The sequence below is a fragment of the Coregonus lavaretus genome (assembly GCF_964263955.1).
Source record: "Coregonus lavaretus genome assembly, chromosome: 27".
NCBI classification, from domain to species: Eukaryota; Metazoa; Chordata; class Actinopteri; order Salmoniformes; family Salmonidae; genus Coregonus; species Coregonus lavaretus.
The window spans coordinates 33530858-33545113 of record NC_140014.1 but is presented as its reverse complement, the minus strand read 5'-3'; the positions used below and the strand labels follow the sequence as shown (position 1 = coordinate 33545113).

The 14256-nt window shown below is 41.5% G+C and overlaps 1 protein-coding gene across 1 annotated transcript in view; it reads right to left on the bottom strand.

Annotated features, from left to right (window-relative positions):
• Positions 1-8873: 8873 nt before the first annotated feature.
• sec23a (Sec23 homolog A, coat complex II component) overlaps positions 8874-14256 on the bottom strand; it is a 49036-nt gene continuing 43653 nt past the window's right edge. The window contains exons 17-18 of the mRNA XM_084144729.1: positions 14121-14186; positions 8874-10504 (exon numbers count right to left, since the gene is read on the bottom strand). Of these exons, the coding sequence (XP_084000855.1) occupies positions 10415-10504; positions 14121-14186 (156 nt within the window). The 3' untranslated portion in view covers positions 8874-10414. The remainder of the gene's footprint in view (positions 10505-14120; positions 14187-14256) is intronic.

Below are 14256 nucleotides of genomic sequence, written 5' to 3'. Positions count from 1 at the left end.
TGGAGCAATGTATAGAAAAGTTCATGAGGAAAACCTGCTGTCCTCTGCAAGAAAGCTGAAACACCTTTCAGCATGACAACGACCCAAAGCGCACAGCCAAACCTACAGTGGAGTTGCTAAAGAATAAGGTAAACGTCCTTCAGTGGCCCAGTCAGAGCCCCAACCTAAATAAAATCGAAAATGTGTGGCATGACTTGAAGATTGCTGTCCATCAACGGTCCCCAAGGAACTTGACAGAGCTTGAACAGTTTTGTAAAGAAGAATGGTCAAATATTGCCAAATCTAGGTGTGCAAAGTTGGTAGATACCTATCCCAAGACTCACAGCTATAATTGCTGCCAAAGGTGCTTCCACCAAGTATTAACTCAAGGGGGTGGAGACTTATCCAATTATGATATCTTTGAGTTTTGTATTTTTAATAAGTACTTTTCACAATACTTTTTATTTTTCACTTAAAAGTGTGGAGTATGGTGTGTAGATAAGTGAGAAATCATTATTTAAAATGCATGAAACTGAGGCACTGACATGTGAAAGAAGTTCAAAGGTGTGTAGACATTCTATAAGCACTGAGTGTCTCACTCATAGTCTTCAGAGCAGCCATGCATTTATTATTACTCACCCATCCTGTACATATCAATCAAACCTGATGAGTCATAGCATCACTAGCCACAGTATTGATCCAAAGGGAGCATTTGTGTGATGAGTGATTTCGAAAGAGTCAGGCGCAGGAGGGTAAATCACAGAATAACAGGATTTATTCCGAAACACAGAGTTACGCAGTAATGCGTCAAAACACTCCAGTGCGCAAAACAGGTGCACTGGAAAAAACAAGGCACGCAGGGAATATTCCCGGCGATACAAAATCTCATTTAATCAATATGATATTTCTATGATTTAACTGCAATGATTAAAATGTTATTGCTAAAATTACTACATAAAATATAGATACCTAAATCAAAACAGGTTGTGTGTGGAATCATCCATTGACATTCTAATAATTTATATTGCAAGTTTGCTTGTCATTTCAATTGTGAGCATACTGTATGAAAGCCTTCTTATTATGTTGATACACTACATGACCAAAAATATGTTGACACCTGCTCGTCAAACATCTCATTCCAATATTATGGGCATTAATATGGAGTTGGTCCCCCCTTTGCTGCTATAACAGACTCCACTCTTCTGGGAAGGCTTTCCACTAGATATTGGAACATTGCTGCAGGGACTTGCTTCCATTCAGCCACAAGAGCATTAGTGAGGTTGGGCACTGATGTTGGGCAATTAGGCCTGGCTCGCAGTCGGCGTTCCAATTCATCTTCATCCAGAAGAGGACTGGCCACCCCTCATAGCCTGGTTCCTCTCTAGGTTTCTTCCTAGGTTTTGCCTTTCTAGGGAGTTTTTTCCTAGCCACCGTGCTTCTACACCTGCATTACTAGCTGTTTGGGGTTTTAGGCTGGGTTTCTGTACAGCACTTCGAGATATTAGCTGATGTAAGAAGGGCTATATAAAATAAAATTGATTGAAAATTGATTGATTGATCCCCAAAGGTGTTCGATGGGGTTGAGGTCAGGGCTCTGTGCAGGCCAGTCAAGTTCTTCCACACCGATCTCGACAAACCATTTCTGTATGGACCTCGATTTGTGCACGGGGGCATTGTCATGCTGAAACATGAAAGGGCCTTCCCCAAACTGTTGCCACAAAGTTGGAAGCACAGAATCGTCTAGAATGTCATTGTATGCTGTAGCGTTAAGATTTCCCTTCACTGGAACTAAGGGGCCTAGCCCGAACCATGAAAAACTGCCCTAGACCATTATTCCTCCTCCACCAAACATTACAGTTGGCACTATGCATTCGGGCAGGTAGCGTTCTCCTGGCATCCGCCAAACCCAGATTCGTCCGTCGGACTGCCAGATGGTGAAGCGTGATTCATCACTCCAGAGAATGAGTTTCCACTGCTCCGGAGTCCAATGGCGGCGAGCTTTACACCACTCCAGCCGACACTTGGCATTGCATCTTAGGCTGCTTGGCCGTGGAAACCCATTTCATGAAGCTCCCGACGAAGGTCTTGTGCTGACGTTGTTTCCAGAGGCAGTTTGGAACTCAGTAGTGAGTGTTGCAACTGAGAACAGATTATTTTTCCATGCCTCAGCACTCGGAGGTCCCGTTCTGTGAGATTGTGTGGCCTACCACTTCACGGTGGTTCCTAAATGTTTCCACTTCACAAGAACAGAACTTACAGATGACCGGGGTAGCTCTAGCAGGGCAGAAATTTGACAAACTGACTTGTTGGAAAGGTAGCGTCCTATGACAGTGCCACGTTGAAAGTCACTGAGCTCTTCAGTAAGGCCATTCTACTGCCAATGTTTGTCTATGGAGATTGCATGGTTGTGTGCTCGATTTTATACATCTGTCAGCAAAGGGTGTGGCTGAAATAGCCAAATCCACTAATTTGAATGGGTGTTCATATACTTTTGTATATATAGTGAACTTTAGTTTTAACCTCTGCTTGTCAAGCGATTACCAGGAGTCAAAACAGGACATAATTCAACCATACTCGAATAGCATCATAATCTTCTCCGGAACTGAATCTTTAATTTACTGCAGCTGGGCATGTCCAAACTTTCCAGTTCACTCTATGTTCCTCTCCAACATTACCAATGTCTTCATATACATGTTTTATCAGATCACCATCAGAAAACATTGAGCACCTACTTACATCATAGATGCATGGCATGTACGGGTATTATTGATTGATGTATGATTAATGTCTTTGGCAGCGTCTTAAATGGCACCCTATTCCCTTTACATTTTAGTCATTTAGCAGACGCTCTTATCCAGAGCGACTTACAGTTAGTGAGTGCATACATTTTTCATACTGGCTACACTTGTATTTGTGAGAGGTATTGACATATTGAATGCACCAAGCTGTCTGTTTGAACTACTGGCACACAGCTCGGACACCCATGCATACCCCACAAGACATGCCACCAGAGGTCTCTTCACAGTCCCCAAGTCCAGAACAGACTATGGGAGGCGCACATTACTACATAGAGCCATCTTTGGTATGGCCAAACAGTTATATTTTTGTTTCATCAGACCAGAGGACATTTCTCCAAAAAGTACGATCTTTGTCCCCATGTGCAGTTGCAAACCGTAGTCTGGCTTTTTTATGGCGGTTTTGGAGCAGTGGCTTCTTCCTTGCTGAGCGGCCTTTCAGGTTATGTCGATATAGGACTCGTTTTACTGTGGCTATAGATCATTTTGTACCTGTTTCCTCCAGCATCTTCACAAGGTCCTTTGCTGTTGTTCTGGGATTGATTTGCACTTTTCGCACCAAAGTACGTTCATCTCTAGGAGACAGAACGCATCTCCTTCCTGAGCGGTATGACGGCTGCGTGGTCCCATGGTGTTTATACTTGCGTACTATTGTTTGTACAGATGAACGTGGTACCTTCAGGCGTTTGGAAATTGCTCCCAAGGATGAACCAGACATGTGGAGGTCTAACTTTTTTTTCTGAGGTCTTTGCTGATTTCTTTTGATTTTCCCATGATGTCAAGCAAAGAGGCACTGAGTTTGAAGGTAGGCCTTGAAATACATCTACAGGTACACCTCCAATTGACTCAAATGATGTAAATTAGCCTATCAGAAGCTTCTAAAGCCATGACATCATTTTATGGAATTTTCCAAGCTTCAAGCGTCAACTTAGTGTATGTAAACTTCTGACCCACTGGAATTGTGATACAGTGAATTATAAGTGAAATAATCTGTCTGTAAACAATTGTTGGAAAAATTACTTGTGTCATGCAAGTAGATGTCCTAACCGACTTGCCAAAACTATAGTTTGTTAACAAGAAATTTGTGGAGTGGTTGAAAAACAAGTTTTAATGACTCCAACCTAAGTGTATGTAAACTTCCGACTTCAACTGTATACAGTATTTGTGTGGCTGTTCTTGTCTATTGGTGTTAAGTATGTATTTTGTCATGTTTCATGTTTTGTGGACGACAGGAAGAGTAGCTACTGCTTCTGCAACAGCTAATGGGTTTCCTAATAAAATACCAAATTGTATGCTCTTGTATCTTTTCTAGTATGCTCTTGTCAACCCATGATTCTGAACTGAAGATATTGGAGATCTTTGCTCATAACACTATACCAGCAGCTGACATTATAAAAAAATTGTTTTTTACTTACTTTGAACAAATAGTACAGCTTATTAGGGAATGATGAGTAATTTGCCCTATGTAACCTGTAACATATTGTCCGTAGAGCTCCGAGACAGGATTGTGTCGAGGCACAGATCTGGGGAAGGGTACCAAAAAATGTCTGCAGCATTGAAGGTCCCCAAGAACACAGTGGCCTCCATCATTCTTAAATGGAAGAAGTTTGGAACCACCAAGACTCTTCCTAGAACTGGCCGCCCAGCCAAACTGAGCAATCGGGGGAGAAGGGCCTTGGTCAGGGAGGTGACCAAGAACCCGATGGTTCCTCTGTGGAGATGGGAGAACCTTCCAGAAGGACAACCATCTCTTCAGCACTCCACCAATCAGGCCTTTATGGTAGAGTGGCCAGACGGAGGCCACTCCTCAGTAAAATACACATGACAGCATCTAAAGGACTCTCAGATTGTCTGGTCTGATGAAACCAAGATTGAACTCATTGGCCTGAATGCCAAGCGTCACGTCTGGAGGAAACCTGCCACCATCTCTACGGATGTTATTCAGCGGCAGGGACTGGAAGACTAGTCAGGATCGAGGGAAAGATTAACAGAGCAAAGTACAGAGAGATCCTTGATGAAAACCTGCTCCAGACCTCAGACTGGGGCGACGGTTCACCTTCCAAAAGGACAACGACCCTAAGCACACAGCCAAGACAACACAGAAGTGGCTTCGGGATAAGTCTCTGAATGTCCTTGAGTGGCCCAGCCAGAGCCCGGACTTGAACCCGATCGAACATCTCTGGAGAGATCTGAAAATAGCTGTGCAGCGACGCTCCCCATCCAACCCCACAGAGCTTGAGAGGATCTGCAGAGAAGAATGGGAGAAACTCCCCAAATACAGGTGTGCCAAGCTTGTAGCGTCATACCCAAGAAGACTCAAGGCTGTAATCGCTGCCAAAGGCTCTTCAACAAAGGACTGAGTAAAGGGTCTGAATACTTATGTAAATATGATATTACAGTTTAGATATTTTATAATTTTGTTACATTTCTAAAAACCTGTTTTTGCTTTGTCATTATGGGGTATTGTGTGTAGATTGATGAGGGAAAAAAACGATTTAATACATTTTAGAATAAGGCGGTAACATAACAAAATGTGGAAAAAGTCAAGGGGTCTGAATACTTTCCGAATGCGCTGTATATTTCAATACTTATATAGGTTACTGTATCAATCAATCATTCATTCGTTCATGTCATCATACAGCATGCGAGTCATTCATGATTTGAAATGCAATCAAGCATTTTAGTTTTAAAATAAAATAACATGAGCCTTGAATAATTAGCTTAAACAATAAATAAACCGTTCCATTTCGGAAATTGCATTCACGAACAAACAAATGCGACTTTCTTTAGTCTTTACTGTAATAAAGGCTTTATACTTTTTTTTTTTTTTACAACAGACTCTCTGGTAGGCTTATAATTTATTTTGTGTTGTTTACATTGTTCCAAACTGTCAGAAAAAATATATTGTAATCTATACAGCACCTGTTTGGCACACATAATATGCACGCAGCGCTTGCTCCTTACCTTATTTTTCTTGATCTCCAGTATTTTCTACAACTAGTCAAATTTATTCCACACATCGGACTTTCCCTTTATCTCCTGAGCAACCAGTAAACATTCCCCATTTTGAGTTTATTTGTCACATCCTCTGCATCCATTTTGCTGTCACGTGTTAAGGTGTTCAGAGTTTGTTATAACCATTTTATTGATGTGATGCTATAGGTCAAGCCCTATTGTGTCCTATTCGGACGGGATTAGTTTTACTGGGGGAGGTTGGGCAATGTAATTATGTGCATGAGCACAAAACACCACTTGTAATTTTAGTCCCGTCCGAATCTGCCATGGCAGTAATTTTTACATGGCAGGAGAGTAACTAGGGGCTGCGCATAAGCTATATATGAATGGCCTACATGTATTAACTTTCACAGTGAATGCTTTTGTTTATGTTTTGTGCGTATGAATTGAATATTGGCAGATGCATCAGTAAAACATATTGAGCCTACTTAATGCAACCCTTGCTGTTAAATAGATCGCAAACCAGCATACAACTGACCTAAATGTTTGGAAATGCTAAGTTAACTTTCTCATCCATAGCCTTAACACGCATCTCAAGTGCAATTGCACTGTTTAGCTCACATCTGAAGGCTGGGGGGCATTTAGGACATACTGTAGATTGCTATAATATCCTAATGATTATGATCCCACTTACTCAATTCAAATATTATGGCGACACTATACCAAAGATGGTTTGGTATGGTTTAGAAACTTGGGAACCAAGCTCGAGTTCAGTCTGGCCCTATCACCTGGACATGAATAAAAACCTCCAAGCTTCCATCATAAATGTCAATTTATTGAGAAAAAGAAAAAGAATTACAGGTGCCAGTTTGGAAAAAACGAATCCCGTCCGAATCGTCCTCTGGAATAACGGACATTCTGGAGTAATAATTACATAACCAACGTTCTCTAGTAGTACTAGTCCCATGCGAATAGGTCTTTGGTCACATGCATGTGATTATTCACGTAAAGATAGCAAGAGTTGAAGGAATAGGTAATGTTTTTCCTAAACAAATGAGGGATTTAGGGAACAGAACTTTTCTGTCAGAAATGGCTGTAATTATGTTGCAGCTTCAGCAACACGGACAGCGCGATTAACACTTTTATGTTCTGTGGTGGTCGCTGCAGCAGGGAGGAGAGACAACAGGTGCTAGTCACACAGTCACTCGCTGTCTTTTTTTTTATTTTTTAAACAGAGCAGCAAATCTGAGCCCGGACCGGCACAATCAAGTCAATTGTTGGTCGGACTTCCTCTAGTAACTTGTGTGTAGTAATTATTTAGTCAAACAGTGTGCTTAAAGCATCAGACAAGCTCAGTGCATATACAGTGAGGGGAAAACGTATTTGATCCCCTGCTGATTTTGTACGTTTGCCCACTGACAAAGAAATGATCTGTCTATCATTTTAATGGTAGGTTTATTTGAACAGTGAGAGACAGAATAACAACAAAATAATCAAGAAAAACATGTCCAAAATGTTATAAATTGATTTGCATTTTAATGAGGGAAATAAGTATTTGACCCCCTCTCAATCAGAAAGATTTCTGGCTCCCAGGTGTCTTTTATACAGGTAACAAGCTGAGATTAGGAGCACACTCTTAAAGGGAGTGCTCCTAATCTCAGCTTGTTACCTGTATAAAAGACACCTGTCCACAGAAGCAATCAATCAATCAGATTCCAAACTCTCCACCATGGCCAAGACCAAAGAGCTCTCCAAGGATGTCAGGGACAAGATTGTAGACCTACACAAGGCTGGAATGGGCTACAAAACCATCGGCAAGCAGCTTGGTGAGAAGGTGACAACAGTTGGTGCGATTATTCGCAAATGGAAGAAACACAAAATAACTGTCAATCTCCCTCGGCCTGGGGCTCCATGCAAGATCTCACCTCGTGGAGTTGCAATGATCATGAGAACGGTGAGGAATCAGCCCAGAACTACACGGGAGGATCTTGTCAATGATCTCAAGGCAGCTGGGACCATAGTCACCAAGAAAACAATTGGTAACACACTACGCCGTGAAGGACTGAAATCCTGCAGCGCCCGCAAGGTCCCCCTGCTCAAGAAAGCACATATACAGCCCCGTCTGAAGTTTGTCAATGAACATCTGAATGATTCAGATGAGAACTGGGTGAAAGTGTTGTGGTCAGATGAGACCAAAATCGAGCTCTTTGGCATCAACTCAACTCGCCGTGTTTGGAGGAGGAGGAATGCTGCCTATGACCCCAAGAACACCATCCCCACCGTCAAACATGGAGGTGGAAACATTATGCTTTGGGGGTGTTTTTCTGCTAAGGGGACAGGACAACTTCACCGCATCAAAGGGACGATGTACGGGGTCATGTACCGTCAAATCTTGGGTGAGAACCTCCTTCCCTCAGCCAGGGCATTGAAAATGGGTCGTGGATGGGTATTCCAGCATGACAATGACCCAAAACACACGGCCAAGGCAACAAAGGAGTGGCTCAAGAAGAAGCACATTAAGGTCCTGGAGTGGCCTAGCCAGTCTCCAGACCTTAATCCCATAGAAAATCTGTGGAGGGAGCTGAAGGTTTGAGTTGCCAAACGTCAGCCTCGAAACCTTAATGACTTGGAGAAGATCTGCAAAGAGGAGTGGGACAAAATCCCTCCTGAGATGTGTGCAAACCTGGTGGCCAACTACAAGAAATGTCTGACCTCTGTAATTCCAACAAAGGTTTTGCCACCAAGTACTAAATCATGTTTTGCAGAGGGGTCAAATACTTATTTCCCTCATTAAAATGCAAATCAATTTATAACATTTTTGACATGCGTTTTTCTTGATTTTTTTGTTGTTATTCTGTCTCTCACTGTTCAAATAAACCTACCATTAAAATTATAGACTGATCATGTCTTTGTCAGTGGGCAAACGTACAAAATCAGCAGGGGATCAAATACTTTTTTCCCTCACTGTAGTTGATTTGATTGAAACACATAGGAAGTGTCAATATATGGTTTTAGTCGGGGACAGCCCTAGTTTCCTTTATTTTGGCAGTTACCTGTACAAGTTCATACAATCAGGTACGTCTAGTTGAAAACAGCATCACTTAAAGTAAATCAGATAGAAAGTGTTAATACACAAAAAATAAATATTTTAACAGGGAGTTATTTTATTAGAAATGTCAAAAATAACACAAGGCAGATATGATATGAGATCCAGAGAAGAGGGAGGGCAGCTTTAATACCCTGCAAATCTGTCTGTATCGTGGAGCATGTTTGTACCAGTCTGTATAGTACAGATGTAGGATCTTAATTTGAGCCAGTTTGCTACAGCAGGAAAATAATCCAGCAGAAAAAAGGAAATGTAAATGATGTGGATTATAATTAATGGCCATTTTTGTAGGGGTTGATACATTTTTTTGTAAGGGAAAAGTCTGAAATTTCAAAGTGCAAATTACAAACTTCAGAAGCCTTTTTAAACCTCAAATTCACTACACTAGTTAAATGTCATGCATTGTAGGAATGTTAATCTGCAACAGGGTGATCAAATTATGATCCAACATCTGTACTAGGCAGGGTTTTGTACCACAATGAGTGATATGAATGACTAACATGAATTAGATAGCACACACTAAAGGTCTGAAAATAACCTATTATTCTGTGGCATATGCAGGGAGAAGAACAGAAAACACTTGGCTCTAATTAAATTAAGTTGTATTGGATTCTCCAAGCTTTACCAACCGACGATACGACACCCACCTGTCCTCTTTCTGTAGCCTGCAGCAATGACAGCTCTGACTGACTGGACGATAATATTATACATTTCTCTGTTTGATAAATATTTTTTTTTATAGAAACACAAGACAGAAAATATCATATAAAGCCCAGATGCTGTGTTGTTGTAGATAAACTAGACGTATTGCCATTGAAGCATCAAAATAAAAACATCCAATAAAATGTATCCAACTGGATGTTGGGTTAGTTAGTGTTCTGAGGGGAAAGTACATGTACATAAATATCAGACTCATCTTACGATTCATATACTGATCCAGGACCAAACATTTAAGCTAGTAGTCAACAACTGATGTTTTATTTTGTTTGTTCTTTTTACAATCACTGACCACCGACTAGTCGCATAAAAAGGCTGTACTGCAGATCATTTTCTGTACTTCGTCACTTTCCTGTACAAAGCTCTTTGTTTTCAATATAAAAAGGGAAAAAGAGGACATTTTTAGTCATTTAGCAGACGCTCTTATCTGTCCAGCGACTTACAGTTAGTGAGTGCATACATTTTCATACTGGCCCCCCGTGGGAAACGAACCCACAACCCTGGCGTTGCAAGCGCCATGCTCTACCAACTGAGCTACAGGGGACTCTTTTGGTTGTTGACTTTCCCATGTATAGTATGAGTTGACTACTGTTGAGCAAACTTGGGTTCATATAGTATTTGTTTTCTTCCAAATACTTTAAGCGCTTGATTGAGCCTGTCTCGAGTGCCAGATGGGAGGGGTTTGCTTTTGGGTCTATTCCATTGGCTTTATTGCGCCAGACAAGCTCAATCAAGTGCAGATTAAGTCCTTGAAAGAAAACAAATACAATCTGAACCCAGGTGTGCTGTTGAGTGGATGATGAGGCGGAACAATGGTCTGTGATGCTGATGCTCAGTGGTTACTATGGCGTCTGTCTCAGTGTCAGGCAGCACTGGACACAGCCAGCTTCTTCAGGTGGTCCATGAACACCTGTAGACTGACGTCATCTGTCAGGATGGGGGCTCCCGACTCCTACACACAGAGAGGACAAGAGTGGAATTCAGTTATATAATCTTGGAAAGTAGTTACACCCTAGAGGCTCCTCAGAGAAGGAATTTCATAAAAATAATGAAACATTAAATAAAATTAATAAAACTTTACTAAATATATTAATGTCATCAAATAATTGATTAAAACACACTGTTTTGCAAAGAAGGTCTACAGTAGACTCAACAGCACTCTGTAGGGTAGCACCATAGTGTAGCATGAGGACAGGTTCTCAGTTCTCACCCCGTTCCATAGACTTACACAGTAATTATGACAACTTCCGGAGGACGTCCTCCAACCTATCACAGCTCTTATAGGATGAACTGACATGTTGTCCACCCAATCAAAGGATCAGAGAATGAATCTAGTTCTGAAAGCAAAAGCTACATCTAGCTAGCACTGCAGTGCATAAAATGTAGTGAGTAGTTGACTCAAAGAGAGAGAAAGACAATAGTCTAACAGTTATGAACAAACAAATTTCTTCAAAAATGAAGGAGAAGCAAGAGAGAGAGATAGCTATATTTTTAAAACTTATTTAGCTAACAAATGCAGCTAGCTAGTTTAGCCTACTCAAACACCCGGCTCAAACTGAGAGGGATGCTATGTTAGCTAGCTGGCTATGGCTATCCAACACTGGAACTCTTCCAAGTCAAGGTAAGCTTTTGGTTTTATTAATTTATTGCCACCAGGGCCCACCGGTGTAACTGCTAAACTACTTGCTGACTGTACACTGTACTGCATGATTGTAGCTAGCGGGTTTACTAATGCGTTAGTTCTAGTAGCTATGTTGACTATGACGTTAGCTAATACGGTGACAATGATGTAGACTGTGTGTAGCGATAAGCGGTTATGATACGAAGGTTTGGCTTGGAAAGGTTTTCTCGCCTGGTCATAGACAGCTGATGTGTTGTACACTGAAGTCCACAAGTGAAGGGAAAAGGTGAGAGGAGGAGAGTGCGTAGATATAAGAAGGAATTATACAACGCGCAAAGTGATCATAATGTTTGTATGTGGCTGCTATGAAAGTAAACTGTGTTTGCGCGTGATCAGGGTTGTATTCGTTCTGCCGATTCTTAAACAAAAGCAAACTGAATTAAATGGGGATAAACATACCTCAATTTGTCCAATAGAAACTCTCGTTTGCAACTGTTGGGACTAATGATTACACCCTAGATCAACTAGATGCAGGCAATAGTGTGCAAGGCGGTATTGAATGCGTCACTGTCTGTCACCTTGATTACTCAAAATGTTATCTCGACCTGTGCAATTACGTTGTAAACTTTAATTCATAGACTAGGTTGTAGCAACCTCTTGATCATCCGGTACAGGAACAATCTGAGTATCATGTAGTAGCCTAAACCTATCGATGTTACATTGAGCTGGGTGAATGTAATATGAATGACAGTCATCCAATATGCTGTAATAGAAATAAGGCCACGCTCCCCCCAACAACAAAAAACTTCCTCCCTCATCTTAAACGGCACCGACCAAAGTCACACCTTCATTCTCCACTAAAAAATGTAAGATGACTACACTAATTTGTGCAGACTTTACCTGCTCGTGTAAAAGAAACTGACAACAAGTAGGAGTTGTAGAAAAATTATTAGTCAAGAACAGGAGTAGGATTGTGTGCATCTCAGTTGGTGTGACTGTCCATGTAATAATAATCCTGAAAGGTTTCACAGGTCCACTACTCTATGTGTCTCCTCTAATAAGCAGTAGTAGCAGCTGTAAGCCATGACAAACAGGTACAGGGACTCTCTCTCTCTCCAGCTACATAATGACTTTCATTACGACATTAAGCTGAGTCAGGCTGAACCACAGTGGACCCTACGCTCCTCCAAGATCAACAGTCATTATTGCACACACAACTTGCTTATCCTGTACATACAGTGGGGGAAAAAAGTATTTAGTCAGCCACCAATTGTGCAAGTTCTCCCACTTAAAAAGATGAGAGAGGCCTGTAATTTTCATCATAGGTACACGTCAACTATGACAGACAAAATGAGGAAAAAAATTTCAGAAAATCACATTGTAGGATTTTTAATGAATTTATTTGCAAATTATGGTGGAAAATAAGTATTTGGTCAATAACAAAAGTTTCTCAATACTTTGTTATATACCCTTTGTTGGCAATGACACAGGTCAAACGTTTTCTGTAAGTCTTCACAAGGTTTTCACACACTGTTGCTGGTATTTTGGCCCATTCCTCCATGCAGATCTCCTCTAGAGCAGTGATGTTTTGGGGCTGTCGCTGGGCAACACGGACTTTCAACTCCCTCCAAAGATGTTCTATGGGGTTGAGATCTGGAGACTGGCTAGGCCACTCCAGGACCTTGAAATGCTTCTTACGAAGACACTCCTTCGTTGCCCGGGCGGTGTGTTTGGGATCATTGTCATGCTGAAAGACCCAGCCACGTTTCATCTTCAATGCCCTTGCTGATGGAAGGAGGTTTTCACTCAAAATCTCACAATACATGGCCCCATTCATTCTTTCCTTTACACGGATCAGTCGTCCTGGTCCCATTGCAGAAAAACAGCCCCAAAGCATGATGTTTCCACCCCCATGCTTCACAGTAGGTATGGTGTTCTTTGGATGCAACTCAGCATTCTTTGTCCTCCAAACACGACGAGTTGAGTTATTACCAAAAAGTTATATTTTGGTTTCATCTGACCATATGACATTCTCCCAATCCTCTTCTGGATCATCCAAATGCACTCTAGCAAACTTCAGACGGGCCTGGAGATGTACTGGCTTAAGCAGGGGGACACGTCTCGCACTGCAGGATTTGAGTCCCTGGCGGCGTAGTGTGTTACTGATGGTAGGCTTTGTTACTTTGGTCCCAGCTCTCTACAGGTCATTCACTAGGTCCCCCCGTGTGGTTCTGGGATTTTTGCTCACCGTTCTTGTGATCATTTTGACCCCACGGGGTGAGATCTTGCGTGGAGCCCCAGATCGAGGGAGATTATCAGTGATCTTGTATGTCTTCCATTTCCTAATAATTGCTCCCACAGTTGATTTCTTCAAACCAAGCTGCTTACCTATTGCAGATTCAGTCTTCCCAGCCTGGTGCAGGTCTACAATTTTGTTTCTGGTGTCCTTTGACAGCTCTTTGGTCTTGGCCATAGTGGAGTTTGGAGTGTGACTGTTTGAGGTTGTGGACAGGTGTCTTTTATACTGATAACAAGTTCAAACAGGTGCCATTAATACAGGTAACGGGTGGAGGACAGAGGAGCCTCTTAAAGAAGAAGTTACAAGTCTGTGAGAGCCAGAAATCTTGCTTGTTTGTAGGTGACCAAATACTTATTTTCCACCATAATTTGCAAATAAATTCATTAAAAATCCTACAATGTGATTTTCTGTAAAAAAAAATCTCAATTTGTCTGTCATAGTTGACATGTACCTATGATGAAAATTACAGGCCTCTCTCATCTTTTTAAGTGGGAGAACTTGCACAATTGGTGGCTGACTAAATACTTTTTTTCCCCACTGTAATACAATACTAAAAACACCATCCTTAGCAGTATGTCCTTTTTATTAATAGTATCTTCTCTAGTTCCTGGGCAAATCAGAATAGAAAATAGGCAGTAGAAGTCTTACCTGGCCCCATGCATACATGTTGTTGTGGGTTTGTGATGGGTTAACTTTAGATAGCAGGAAACGAGCCTAGAACACAACAAGAACATCAATACAGGAAGTTGAATAGACTTGACAGTTGACATACACTCGCTAAAAT